Source organism: Hippocampus zosterae, chromosome 7, assembly GCF_025434085.1.
Source record: "Hippocampus zosterae strain Florida chromosome 7, ASM2543408v3, whole genome shotgun sequence".
In the NCBI taxonomy this organism is placed as follows: Eukaryota; Metazoa; Chordata; class Actinopteri; order Syngnathiformes; family Syngnathidae; genus Hippocampus; species Hippocampus zosterae.
This window is the reverse complement of record NC_067457.1, coordinates 1,733,007-1,746,316: the sequence shown is the minus strand read 5'-3', so window position 1 is coordinate 1,746,316 and position 13,310 is coordinate 1,733,007. Positions and strand designations below refer to the sequence as shown.

The following is a 13,310-nucleotide window of genomic DNA, read 5'->3' as shown; positions in this document are numbered from 1 at the left end:
TACGATCCCGGCTGGGGTGCGCATATGCTACTTTCTAACGGGTCAACATCGTTTCATCACTAACCCTTAAGTGGATTGTGGGCACGCGCGTGGCAAACAATCATCCAAATTGAATGTAACCCCCCCCCCAAAAAAAAAAACATCCACTGTACTGTATTATTCATACAGTATATTTGGATTGCTCATTCACATTTGAACACAAATCCTCTAATCCCACCGAGGATTGAGAAGACTTTAAAGACGCAATGTGATTATGATTTAAACGAGTGTCACAGATTAGATGGGGCTCCAATTTTTTTTGGCAGCGCAACGTTATTCGAGTGCAAAGGCCCAAATCGTTTTAGCAAAAGCAGCATATGCTGCGGGCACCTGTTTTAATCTTAACGGGGTCATCTTGCCTCAAACAAGGAAAAGAAGAACTAAAATATTGGCTTCTTTTCCTCTCGATTTCCCCCCCAAATAGGATTTCTTGAGACGAAGGCGCCACAAAATGTGAGCGAACAAAAGCGATCAAACCGTTTCCTCAAGCTAACATTCACAACACTGAGCTCTCCTCCTCACCTTTTATTTTGAAAACACCCACTGCACTTCCTTGCGGGAGAGAAAACGATATGCAGCACTTGACCGTGGCGGGGTTTCATGCCCCTTTTCTCTCGTTTTATTTCATATATAGACGCTTTTTTTCTGTAATCAAATGTTGAGTGCAAACAAACAAACAAACAAACAAACAAACAAACAGCAATACAAACATGAGAACCAGAAACGTACTGAATTATTTTTTAAACGACCACTTCACTCACTCTACGAAGCGAGCGGCTAAGGACAATGGGGGGGAAAAAAAAAAAAAACAATTGAAACAACATGCCGCCATGTGCACTTCCAAGTGTGCTAGGAAAGGGGGGGGTACGTAAGGTCACGGCCCCCCTCACCAACAATCACAAAGTCCAACCAGTGATACTACACTCTTAAGCACCCCTTTTAAACGCTTACACACGTCCACAAAATCCATCCTGCCTTTCCTTAATGTCTGATTATCACCTCAAGAGTCCAGAAGCTGCTGGGGGGCGGGGTGGGGGCGGAGTCAGTCAGTGTCAATCAATCAATGACATGTCTTTGAACATGTGAAGTCCTCATGCAGCGCGGCCTGCGTGGGTGGCACAACACATACAGCACGTGCGGAAAGTGTTAATGTGTGTACGCGTGTTTGGGGTGGAAGGGGGGGGGGGGGGGGAATGACACACGCGCGGTCCTCACGGTATTGTGAAGTCAGGCGACGATTACTCAGGGAGGAGAGAAAAAAAAATCGAGTAAAAATCTTTACCATCACAATGCTTCAGTTCATAAAATCTTGACAATTTCCCCTTCCCAATTTGAGGCGATCTGCGTGTGTGGATGCGCGTCATGTTGTCGTCCCACCTGCACAGGCGCGCACGCACGCACACACACTCACACACACACACAATGTGCGCGCACACAACCGACACACTCCAACACACACCAAAAGTCCCCCTTAAAGTGGAGAAAGAACATGGCGCAAGGGAGAGCCTTCCTCTTCCTCCTCCTCCTGATGCGGATGCAATCCAGCGCCACGGCGGAGGGGGACGCAGGCGGTCGCCGCGGCTACCAGGGGTCTTCCGGCTCGCTGGCGCACTGGGCGGGTCAAAGAGAAGGGAGGGAGACGGTTAGTTTCAAGGGTCGCTTTAAATAGCGCCGGGTTGCACTCCAAAGCACGGGAGGGGGGGCGGGGGGGGGCATCTTTGCAACGAGTCTGATGATGGGACAAATGACCTGACGGCGACTCACCTTGCCGGGTGTCGCCGGGACACCTGTCGGGACTTAAAAACGGGTATGGGGGGGGGGCAAGCTTTGCTCAGAGGCGGAAATAATGTCTCTGTGGCTTTCGGAAGAGTCAATTAGCATCTTTTGTGGACGTTTTGAAGTCCAAATTGGCTTCCTTTTGTTGCTTTCAATTGGACAGAGCCACAACTGAAGCTCGGAATTCGGAGCGCTCGTAGAACCTTTGGGGCCGGTTCTGAAACGTTGTCACCACCTCCTTCGGTCAAAAAGGTGGCACCGAATCATAGCTACTGATCTTGCGTCAGATTTCTCATCTGCAATTGACATTAGGATGAGGATGACGATGAAGATGAAGATGTTGGGGGGACCGCTTTGCACACAAGACACGACATGGCAATGTACCTGAAATCATTTTTATTTACCACGCGAGACTTGATTTGGCCCCGTGTAACCGGACTCACGCACGCACACACACACACGCAAAGTGCCTTGGATACATGTGTGTGACCTGATTCGGTGTGCACCTCACAATCATTAACGCTCGATGTGTTTGTGTTCAACTTCCCGCGGATGGAGTGTTAGCTAACATTGAAGCCTCAAGGTGACTCTCATTTTGAAATGTCGCGGGTAGTGGCGGCAGCGAGACACCCTCGAAACCCAACCACCCACACACACACACAACTACACGCACAGACGGGAGACAATTTGCAGTTAAAAAAAAAAAAAGGGATAATCTCAGCAGCAATCATTGGTCACCTGCTCAGTCTCTCACACACACACACACACACACACAAAAGAATCACCTTGCATACCAACACACGCACGCACACTGACACAAGAGTGTGTTCTGAGTGTGAAAAGAAAATAGTGGAGTGTATTTGGGAAAGCAGTTCTGAGGTCCCCCCTTTGTCCCATCCAGTGCGAGTTGGGTGTGGGGCGTAAGAGGGGGGGGGGGGGCACCTGGGGGTACCAGCAAGTAATGCTCAAGCCAAGGCTCCACTTATATGCAGGCACTCTCGCCATGAAGCTTTTCATGTTTGTTCACAATCGGTGCCAGGGCACTTCCAGATGGCAAAACAAAACAAAAAAAAACCTGAACAAAAAACATCAAAAATGCAGTTTGGGGTTTGCAAAACTAGACATAACCAGAGGTTGTGCTTTTTTTCCATATTTCCTTCAAAATCTGGATCAATCCATGTCAATTTGCCACCCGGAAGTACACGGGACGAAATGGTCTGCGGCGGGTCGAGTGTCAAAACGGGTGCCTGGCTGGCTGACAAGCGAGCAAGGGGGGGGGGGGAGGATGTAAGCGCAAAACAGGAAGTTGACATCAGCTTGTCAACTAAAGAGGCAGAACGTGAGCAGACCAACATGTTCGGAAACTCAAGATCGAGAGTAACGATGTGACGGAGGAAAAGAAGAGGACGAGGAGGAAAGGAAGAGGAGGAGGAGAAAAGGAGCGGTCCGTCAAGACGGGAGTCAAAAGGCGGGATCGGACTCGGGGGCGAGCGCGTCTTGGCAGGTGTCGGACTCGGCGGCGGCGGGTGAGGGCGGGGGCGAGGGGGGAGAGGGAGGGGAGGCGGTTCGCTCCCGGCCGTCGTCGTCGCGGTCGCCTCCGCCGTCGGTCCTCCTGCGCCGGCCCGCTCCTTCGGGGCGCAACTGGTAGGCGGCCAGGGAGTCCTCCAGGGCGGCGCGGTACTGCCCCCGGTGGTGGAGGCGGAACTGCCGCAGCGCCTCCAGCAGGTGAGCCGCCGGCCCGCTGCCGCCTTCTCCCTCCTCACTCTCCTCCTCTCCCCCCGCACAAGCCTGAGGTAACACGCCAGGGGGTCAGACTCTGCTGGGGGCGCACGCGCCGCCGCCACCGCCACACGCACACACGCACCCACACCATTGCGTCAATCGAAGGCCTGTCATGGCGTCATGCCTCGGCTCCCTCTTTAGCTTCAACGTCAACCCGTCGCCATATTTGCAATGAATGCACAGAGACACCCACAGACAGAAGAAAAGACGCACACGCCCCCAAGGTGCGTACAACCTCACTCACGTGGTGCACACTTTAGGAAACTTACGAAGACACACACACGCACGCACATGCACACACACACACCAGGCTGGAGTGCATGTGTGGATGACATGAAGAGGTGAGTGCTTTGGTTGAGGCTATAAAGAAGAAAGAAGTGCAGACTCACCCCTTCTTCTTCTTTGTGAGGGTTCAGCTTGTTGTACACCGCTTCGATCACGCTTCGTCTGCGCATGGGGAAAAAAAATATATATATATACATATACAGTCTATACACACACGCACGCAGAGCGACTCAAATGCCGACACCGATTTCATGGAGGTTGCTGAAGAGCAACACGTTTTTATCCTTCCTGTGGGTGTACTTGAGGATCGCAGCTAATTTTTTTTTTCCCTTCAAAATAATTTGTTTTGCTTTTTGTTGTATGCCCCCCCCCTTGCCCAAAGACGGCTAGGATAGGCTCCGGCACGCCCGCGCCCCGTCCCTCGCGTGTTACCTACTTGCTAGCCAGGCCTCCGCCCGGCGGAAGGTTGGGGATGTTCTCTGTGGCGATGCTCCTCAGCACAGACACCAGGTCGGGCGTTCCGGCCTCGCCGCAGTTGGCAAGGAGCTCTGGAAAATAAGAACGGGAAGCGGGTTAGCCTTCCTGAGCCGAGGAGAGGCGTGTAGTGAAAGGCGGCGGTGCGCCGACCTTCGACGCGGGCCTCCAGATACTTGTCCAACTCTTCCTCTTTCTTGACGGCCTCCGCTGAGATTTTGGGAGCGCCGGGTAGACACACCAGGACCACGCTCATGTTGTCTCTGCTCCCCTGCGGCGCGACAGCGCAGAGGTCAAAGGTGAGCGAACGGCGGAAGCAAAGGCGCAGAGGAACTTATTTTTACGGCTGGCTTACTTTGTGGAGGCAGGTGTCCACCACGGCGTTGCACACCTTCTCCAGGTCCTCGCACACCAGAAGCCGCGAACGCACAAAGTCGCACAGCTCCTCATTGGACATGACGTCCCAGATGCCGTCGCAGGCGAGCACCACGAACTCGTCGCCCTCGGCCGCCCGCTCCAGCACGCACACCTCGGGCTCGGGGCTCACCAGCTGCTCCGTGGGCCCCTTGCCGTCCACGCATTTGTAGTCGTAGTCCCCCAGGGCCCGAGAAACGGCCAGAGAGCCGTTGACCCTCTGGATCATGACCGAGCCGCCGGCCTTTTGGATGCGCTCCTTCTCGCGCGGGTTGCAGGGCTTGTGGTCCTGCGTGGAGAAGCCCACCTCGTTGTCTCGGCTCAGCACGGCCCGCGAGTCTCCGCAGTTAATGAAGTAGAGGTGGCCGGGGCTGAGCAGCACGCACACCGCCGTGGAGCCGCTGCGGTCCAGGCCCTGCCGCAGGTCGGAGAAGCCGCGCATGTACTCGTCGATTTTCAGGAAGCCCGCCCGGATGCCGTCCTTCACGCCCTCCACGGAGCCGGGCCCCGAGCTGAACTCGGCGCCGCCGGACAAGATGTGCTCCAGCAGGTGGCCGGAGCAGTAGTTGGCCACGCGGGAGCCGGCGTGGCCGTCGTAGACCGCGAAGAAGGACCAATCGGCGAGTCCGTGGGGGAGGCCCACCACGGCCGTGTGGGCGTCCTCCATCTCCACCCGCCAGCCCTGCATGGAGCTCAGGCCGTAGCGAAGGCCGTTGCCGTCGCCGTGGGCGCTGTGCTTCTCCGTCTTCGGCTTGTCCAGGAACGCACCCATTGCTGCCTACAGCTGAAGACCAACCGGGTGGGGGTGAGGGGGGGGGGGGCACAAAGAAGTTACGTTGGCGACGTTTTCGTCGTGGTTAAGGTGTCCTCTCAAAATCATCTGCCGCCGTACAGTGACAGCGTGAAGGCAGCACCCGTTACAAAAAAAAAACGACGACGCGTTAAACCGTTTAGTGTTTGGAACACGACCCAAGTAGCCAATGAAATGAGCCTCCTGTAAATCATCTGCTCGGTTCCTTTTTGGTGCGCGTCAGCACTTTGGCAGGACTTAAAACGCCGCCTAAGTGATGGAGCGCTTTTAATGACTTAGCGCACGGAGAGAGCCACGGTTCCTGACAATAAAGACAAGGATCGCAGAGGAGGAAAGGGGGGATGGGGGGGGGGATTACGGCAATGTGTGTAAAGCCTCTTCCAGTATACAAAGAGCCACGCAGGGCGGCCAATGCCATTAGCCAAGTTGGCGAGGGAAGCCGGTGTCACGCCGGAGCGTAAGCAGTGGGGTCAAAGTGCAACCTGGTAAATAGATAGCAAACCTTTATTAGTCTAAAAATTGGGATGATATCGGGGAGGGAATCACGATAATAGTCCGAAATTCAATTCGGATTTGCGCTGACAACATGCTGGGCCGTTTGGTGACTCCAAGAGCGAAAAAGCGATGTTTGCAACGGTCTAAATTTATTATTATTATTATTTTTTTTACTAAAACGCAAAGAAAATGAGTCTGCTCGCATTGAGGACGACAGAAACCGGGAAACATTCCCTTTTGAGAAGTTGAAATCCCCAGCAGCAAAATTTCAAATGAAACATTGTCCCTGAGCAAAGACTCAGTCATCCAAAATAATTGTCGATTGCTTTGATTACCAATTAGTTGCAATTTAGGACAAATGAATAATGATCCATTTGAACAGTGGAAGCACTTCCTGGCATTTTCCCTGTCAAACATTCTCAGAAACTTTTCATTCTGATGCCCAACACAAGTTTTCTCAGCATTACAAAAAGCCATCCGACATATCGATTTCCTCCCGTGCGACATGACGGGAATGTGCCCAAAAAAGGCCGCCGCTACAACCGTTTTCGTCGGAATGCGCGCATGTGCGTGTGAGGAAACACTCTATTAATACACCGGGGCCGCTTTAGGTTTCACGGCCGGGGCGGGCCGCGACGCCATTGTGGAAAACGAAACCCTCCCGACCCGGCCCGCCGCTCAGCGTGCGAGCGACGTCGGGAGGAACGCGAGAGCAGAGACCTGGTATGTTCGCGCCGGCAGTGATTCTGGTTAAAAATAAAACAAACACGCAGCCGTCGCCTAGCAACCACCCACCCTGCAGGCTTAGCTTCATTCATCGACAACGATTCCCCCGCCCCCCCGTAAACTACCGTGCGTCTCAAACGCAAGCGCCGCAAGCGAGAAGGAAGGAAGGGGCATTGCATCATCCTGCCGTTAAAGCCCTGAATGGAGACGTGCAGGAGCGCTGTCAAAATAAACACGGCATACTCCCACGACACGTTCACACCGGGAACGCCGCAAAGCCACCGCTTAAGCCATCACAAAAAACAAAACAAAAAAACAACACTTGTCGTCCCCCGCCCCGTGACCGCGGGATCGACCCTGAAACCCAGCCCCAGACACGTACGTCTGCCAAAAAAGCAGCAACTACAAAGAGGGAAGTGGAAGGTCGGGGTAGATTACATAACGCCGCGGAGTGTTGCTCTAAAGAGGCGACGCAGTTAGCGTAGAAGCTTCCAGCCACTAATTCCGATGGCTAATTTGTTTGGAGGTCTGCCATGTTGCGACGCACAGTAAACGGGGCGGGACGTTTTTGGGTGGCCTTAGACCAGCCAAATTTGAATTGACCAGATGCGCACCTTCAGTTGGGTACCACATTAGCCGTTTTGAAATTCTTGTTCTCAGTCCAACAAAGTAGAAAGAACATACATCGGCCTCTGAGCATCCCTCGATCGTGTTTCGACGCGCTGCTGCTCCAAGTGGGTAAAGTAGCAGTTGTTTAAAAAATGTGCATCGTTGCCATAACATCTCGGCTCATTTCCATTAGCCTATCTATGGCGCGTCACTTTAAAGGTTAGCATTAAGGTAGCAAGCTAACTGTTATTAGATGAAATGACACCTTCGACCGAAATCATTTTTTGCTGAACAACTTGTTGCTTGGGCAGCAACAATGATGCATCAACTTTTTGGGGGCTTTTTTAAAATCTGTGTGTTTTATTTTTGTTTTTGTCTCTGTACAATGGCTCTATCAGTTGTTGAGCAAGGTACGATGCACACGCCCAACATCAGGTGAGGTCACAGACCGCGAAACTGTGCCAAAGCTTGTGTTGACTCACTGACTCACATTTACACCACACTTGTTTGGTACGATTTGGTGAAGTTGTCAGAGGGAACACTTCACAAGACTGCAAGTCAATGTTGACTACGTTTCTAATTGGGAGTGGATACGTAAAATGTCTTTCATTTTATTCATGGCTCATTTGCCTTTATTTTAGCATACAACACACCGATAAAACCAAAACATTCAAATAGAATAAATCTAGCATTTTTTTAATTCTAATACAGATTTTTAGTTTTCTTGTTTAAAAAAATACACTGTAGAGGCCCTTGATAAAAAAAATGCCAATTCAATCGCAGTCGCCATATTGGTGGGGGGTTAGGATTATTTGCGATGATTAGATTATCTGAAAATCGTTCAGTGTGCGAGTGTAATCGCAGCATCGTTACAACCTGGAGGCTAAACTAACCTGCTCCACAGTGACAATGACAAAAAATCCGCTCGATTACATATCTGGCGGGCTTCGGGTCATTGCCCCACAACAAAAATAGCTTTATTGCTAACTATGTAGCTTGGCCAGTTTACGTCATTCTAACTCCGACTTTTAAAAACAACCTTTTTAATCGGAGCAACCGCGGCTGTTTATGACGACGGCTGGTGATGATTGGTTGGGGGGGGGGGTAACTTTGAAAACTTCACTGTTGTCGTTAAGGACTTCTCAAACTCTGCTAGGCCTTGCTTTAAAACGTACACGTTAAGCATCCGTTAACGCACGCATGTGTGTTCGTCCCAAAACCCAATGATGAATTTAACTCCAATCCAAAAACGGAATGTAACTCAAAACGATCCCGGTGTTGCTGCGGAAAGGCCTACTTACGAGTGACACTCCAATGCTAAAGTGTTAGCACACTCTCACACACACAGGCGGATTTAGCATGGACTACTTACGTTATCCCGTCGTTCCGCGACTCCGGATCCAATCTTTGCTGGCTTGTCGTCGTCGAAAAGCCTCGAGAAGCTTCTCTGCGGAGCTACGTTTCCTTATTTGAGCGAGAAGGACAAAACGGGGAAAGGGAAAAGAATAATGATTCGAGGTTGGCCTCAGTTGAGCGGCGTTAAATCCTCTCTCGGTGGTTCCCTGCTTGGATGGCGTTGATTTTTACGCATGTTTGACGCTATACTTCGGCTCCCCTCAGCATTGAATGCAAGAAAATTCCGTTTAAAAAAGCTGGGGGAGAAGGAGAAGTGGGTAATATTATACAACAGTGACAAACGTAACACTTTGCTCCATTGAAAGGCCCACGAGCAGAGCTTTCCTTCGACTTTGGGTGCTGAACAAGAGGAGGTGTTATTTTGGGTACGCGCTCGCTGATTGGTGGAAAGGTCCCCGGGTCGAGACGTTAGCTAATTTGCTGCCTTCCATGTCAATTAGCCAAACACGACGCGCTCATTGGTTTATTATCTGACAGCTCCCAACGCGCTCGTTCACTAGTACCTGTGTGCACCGTCGAGGCGGAGTTCAAAACGGGGGTGAAAACGTCAGCGCTCCCGAGGGTACAACTTTGAAATCGACCCACAAAGGGGAAGTTCAAAAAATACTTTAGCTTATGTGTTTAAAAAGCTTTTGTGATGCTCCACATTTTACTCGTAGGAGGGTCCCGATATGTGGAAATGAAGCGCCCCGCTCTCATGTTGAAAAATGTCTCGAGTCATGCTTTTGACTTTTCTCCTTTTTTGCACGGCTGGCTGCACCCACGACACTTTGCACATTGATCCCTGCTCACCTTGTCATAAGGACACACACCCAAGCAATCATTACTGTGCACAATGTCAAGATGTGTTTGAGCAGCGATGGGCAATCAAGAGTTTAAACGCTTCCAGAACCACTGAGCTGCATTTGCAACCTACATTTTAGTAGTTGTCCAATAAATGTTTTCTTTTATTCCTTACAGTTCATTCATTCATTCATCTTCCGAGCCGCTTGATCCTCAGCAGGGTCGCGGGGGGTGCTGGAGCCTATCCCAGCTGTCTTCGGGCAGTAGGCGGGGGACACCCTGAATCGGTTGCCAGCCAATCGCAGGGCACACAGAGACGAACAACCATTCGCACTCACACTCACACCTAGGGACAATTTAGAGTGTTCAATTAGCCTGCCACGCATATTTTTGGAATGTGGGAGGAAACCGGAGCACCCGGAGAAAACCCACGCAGGCCCGGGGAGAACATGCAAACTCCACACAGGGAGGCCGGAGCTGGAATCGAACCCAGTACCTCTGCACTGTGAAGCCGACGTGCTAACCACTGGACTACCGGGCCGCCCCCTTACAGTTTATTCTCTTCATTTAGGGATTCCTTGGCTGCGCTGCTTCGAGTATGAGCATGTTTTCTTTTTTGTCCAATTAGATTTCAGCTTCCCATGTGTTGCCATGTCAAACAAATCTGCTCAAATGATCTTTTGCTGTTTAAATGAATTCCATTAGTCTTTTTCAGCAACTCCCCGCAAAACTACCAAAATGTTCTGAGTATTGTGATGAGGGAAAATGGCACTCCACAGTATTGTACTTGAAAAATAGAGTGTAAAACAGACAAACAGAGATATACTGTTTATTAAGACGATTCCATTTTTCTCAGATCCCCAGGACGGTGCTAATGTGAGTCATTCTATGCAGAGGACAAAGAATATATGACTTGAGTATTGTTATATTGTCTGGGTGCATGTTGTAGTTGTTGTTCAGTCCATTGCATCAGGGGTTAAAGCACCGCCGCATATTCCATGTTAGCATTCGCCCTAAAGGCTACACCACATGGTTGTTTATGATACACAAAGTCTAAATGAAGGCTTTTTCTTCTTCTTCAGTCAATGCATCAAAGGAGGCCACGCAAAGACATAACACTGGCGTGAATACGACGGATAAGAGGCGATTAAAGCTTTAAAAAATAGTATACGTGTGTATAAAGATGTCATGTTGGATATCAGGACTCTGTGTGTGTGTGTGTGTGTGTGTGTGTGTGTGTGTGTGTGTGTGTGCGTGCGTGTGGGCTTATCCGTTGTCATTTTATGTTCCTCGCACAGGATTAGACTTGAGTCTTGTTAATGAAAAACTCATCAGATATCAGAACACGTTCCAAAGGAAGCAAGTGGGGTGATGAGATAGGTCAGATTAAGACCCACTTTTTTCAGCCAGTGTGTGCGTGTCAGGGTTAAGTGTGTGTGTGTGTGTGTGTGTGTTGGAGCCGAGTGGTATTTAATTTTCCAAGATGAGGGATTATCAGTGGCAGAATTTGATCATTCCGCTCTGATCTTGCTGGATGTTCAATCACAGCTTATCCCAAATATTAAACTCTTGTTGTCTTTTGTCCCCCTTTTTTTTCACTGACACACACACACACACGCTCACACACTTCTCATCCGTTAAAGTGGCCCACTGAGGATGGCGTGTGATTTGTTTAGCCACCTGCTCTACCAAAGGGGTTTACAGAAATCGGGGTGCATGAGTGGGTATTTTCGGGAGGGTGCGGGTTCTTCGGTCCGTCTCCCAAAGCTGAAGAGTAAATTAAAAAGAAAAGTGTCACGTGTAATCCAGAGCAAAGAGAGCACGAACTCTTAAAAATGTGACACACACACACACACACACACACACCCTGCTGTTAAATACCCCCATGACCGGATGGTCGGGGTGGTTGGGGTAACAAGGGCCCCTGATCTGCACTCTCATTTTCAGCCTGCCACCAGGACATCTGGGTCACGTCATTACTTCAATCTTCTGCTTGTTCATTCCCAGCTTTGCTCAGGCTTACAGAGACACACGCGGTATCGCTCCTTCTCTCACGGATACACACACACACACGCGCGCGCGAGTAAGGGAAAGAACCTAGTAGTAGAGTAGTCAATTTATATCATGACATCACCAAAAGAGTTTCGGCCCGAGGGTGTCGCTGCAGAGCAACAAATTGAATACTCTGAATTAAATACAAATATTTGTGTATACACCGCGCATGTCCACCCATCCAGTGTGAAATTTAAAAATAATGTTAGTGTTGACCATAAGATACATCTTTTCCTTACCGGTAAATCGATTCACTGCACTAGAAGGACGATGGAGCAAAGTAGTTGACATGTAAGGTCTATTTGCTTCTGGCCAAAGGTGCACAAGCATATTTCGAAGGCCACAATAATACCAGGACGCTGAATTGTCATCCTAGTTAAGTGAAAGAGCACACTCGTAAGTGACCTTCAATGGAGATCAAGGTTGAAACGGTTTGCGACCATTTAACTCTCCGTCCGTGGGGGACTCGTCACTTGTGGTTCACCAAAACTGTGCTCCAGGTGAGGCTCGAACTCACAACCTCGGCATTGCTTTGCTGAATACTGTCATATAAGTACCGCGCGCTAACCGATTGCGCCACTGGAGCTTCAGAAAAATGCCCCATAAAGACACATTACAAAGAAGGCTATGAATTTCTTATTAAAGGCGCACTTCAACTCTATGGAGGCTTTCTCGTGGTCAGGAAAAACACGTCTCCGGTTGCAGTCATGTTGTATTTAAATGCCCCACCTGAAATAGGAATTACTAGTCTTGTCTGTAAAGCAGTCGGTAAAATTGAATTGAATTGTATTGTGTTTTGATTCACTATATCCGAACTAAATATATCCCAACTAAAACAGGTTCTCAGTTGTCCATAGCATTATTTGAAGACAATTTAACCCCCTAAACTTGGTAAAAATGTAAAAGCTAAACGATGCTCGAGTAGCACCCGGCCATGTAAACGCAACCGTTTGTGATGCATTCCATATGAAATAGGAAATCCGAGTGTTTCCCGTGTAAAGGCTGATCGTCTTCTGTAAACGGTCAAGGTTGTTGCGTTGCTTTTTATTTTATTCTAAATGAAATTACTCAAATGGCTGAGATTTTATTTTGTTGACATTTAAGCGCTGAAAACTGTTGAAGAAATGTACGCAAGTCGGATGTGGGACACGGCTATTAAGTGCAACAGTGACGGTGCGTTCAATAAATTAATTAAAGTAGGAATTTTGTGCCACAATACCCTTCTTTTTAGTTATTCGGACCCCTAAATACAAAGTGACCATGTTTATGACAAAATATTTTTTAATTATTATTATGATACTGGTTGCAGTGATAATTGAACACATTTTAAATGCAGTTTTTGTAAATGTAAGATATCTAGTACCATTACAAACCTCACGGCCAGTTGTGAATCTTTTTGTGCCATGTCTAATGTTGAGGTCACCTTGTGTCGGAGAAGAAAGGGCGTGCAAATTTAAGGTTTAAAAAAATAGCCAATTCAACGCATCAGTTGTGGTGCATTCATGTACAGTAGTTCATACAAAGTAGGAAATCCTGTAGTTTCATGTGTAAAACCTTATCTTGAGTAAAACCAGAAACATGTTTAATTTCTTTTTAATAGATCACGAAAGGCGATGTCTCTGTTTGTTGTTTAAAGGGCATTTTTAAT

General features: G+C 49.1%; 1 protein-coding gene and 1 non-coding gene across 3 annotated transcripts; both read right to left on the bottom strand.

Annotated features, from left to right (window-relative positions):
• Nucleotides 1-549: 549 nt before the first annotated feature.
• On the bottom strand, nt 550-9,193 carry ppm1bb (protein phosphatase, Mg2+/Mn2+ dependent, 1Bb). Of its 2 annotated transcripts, none has more exons than XM_052069288.1 (6): nt 8,784-9,193; nt 4,712-5,554; nt 4,510-4,627; nt 4,319-4,430; nt 3,987-4,044; nt 550-1,650 (listed from the first exon to the last, which is right to left on the bottom strand). In XM_052069288.1, the coding sequence occupies exons 2-6, from the start codon at nt 5,540-5,542 to the stop codon at nt 1,621-1,623; spliced, it is 1,149 nt and encodes a 382-aa protein (XP_051925248.1). In that variant the 5' UTR covers nt 5,543-5,554; nt 8,784-9,193; the 3' UTR covers nt 550-1,620. The 2 variants fall into 2 exon arrangements, with proteins under 2 accessions (XP_051925248.1, XP_051925246.1); XM_052069286.1 differs by lacking the exon at nt 550-1,650 and adding an exon at nt 2,197-3,603.
• A 2,961-nt stretch (nt 9,194-12,154) lies between these two features.
• Nucleotides 12,155-12,248, bottom strand: trnai-uau (transfer RNA isoleucine (anticodon UAU)). The gene is made up of 2 exons: nt 12,211-12,248; nt 12,155-12,190 (listed from the first exon to the last, which is right to left on the bottom strand). It is a non-coding gene; the product is annotated as a tRNA-Ile (tRNA).
• Nucleotides 12,249-13,310: the final 1,062 nt, after the last annotated feature.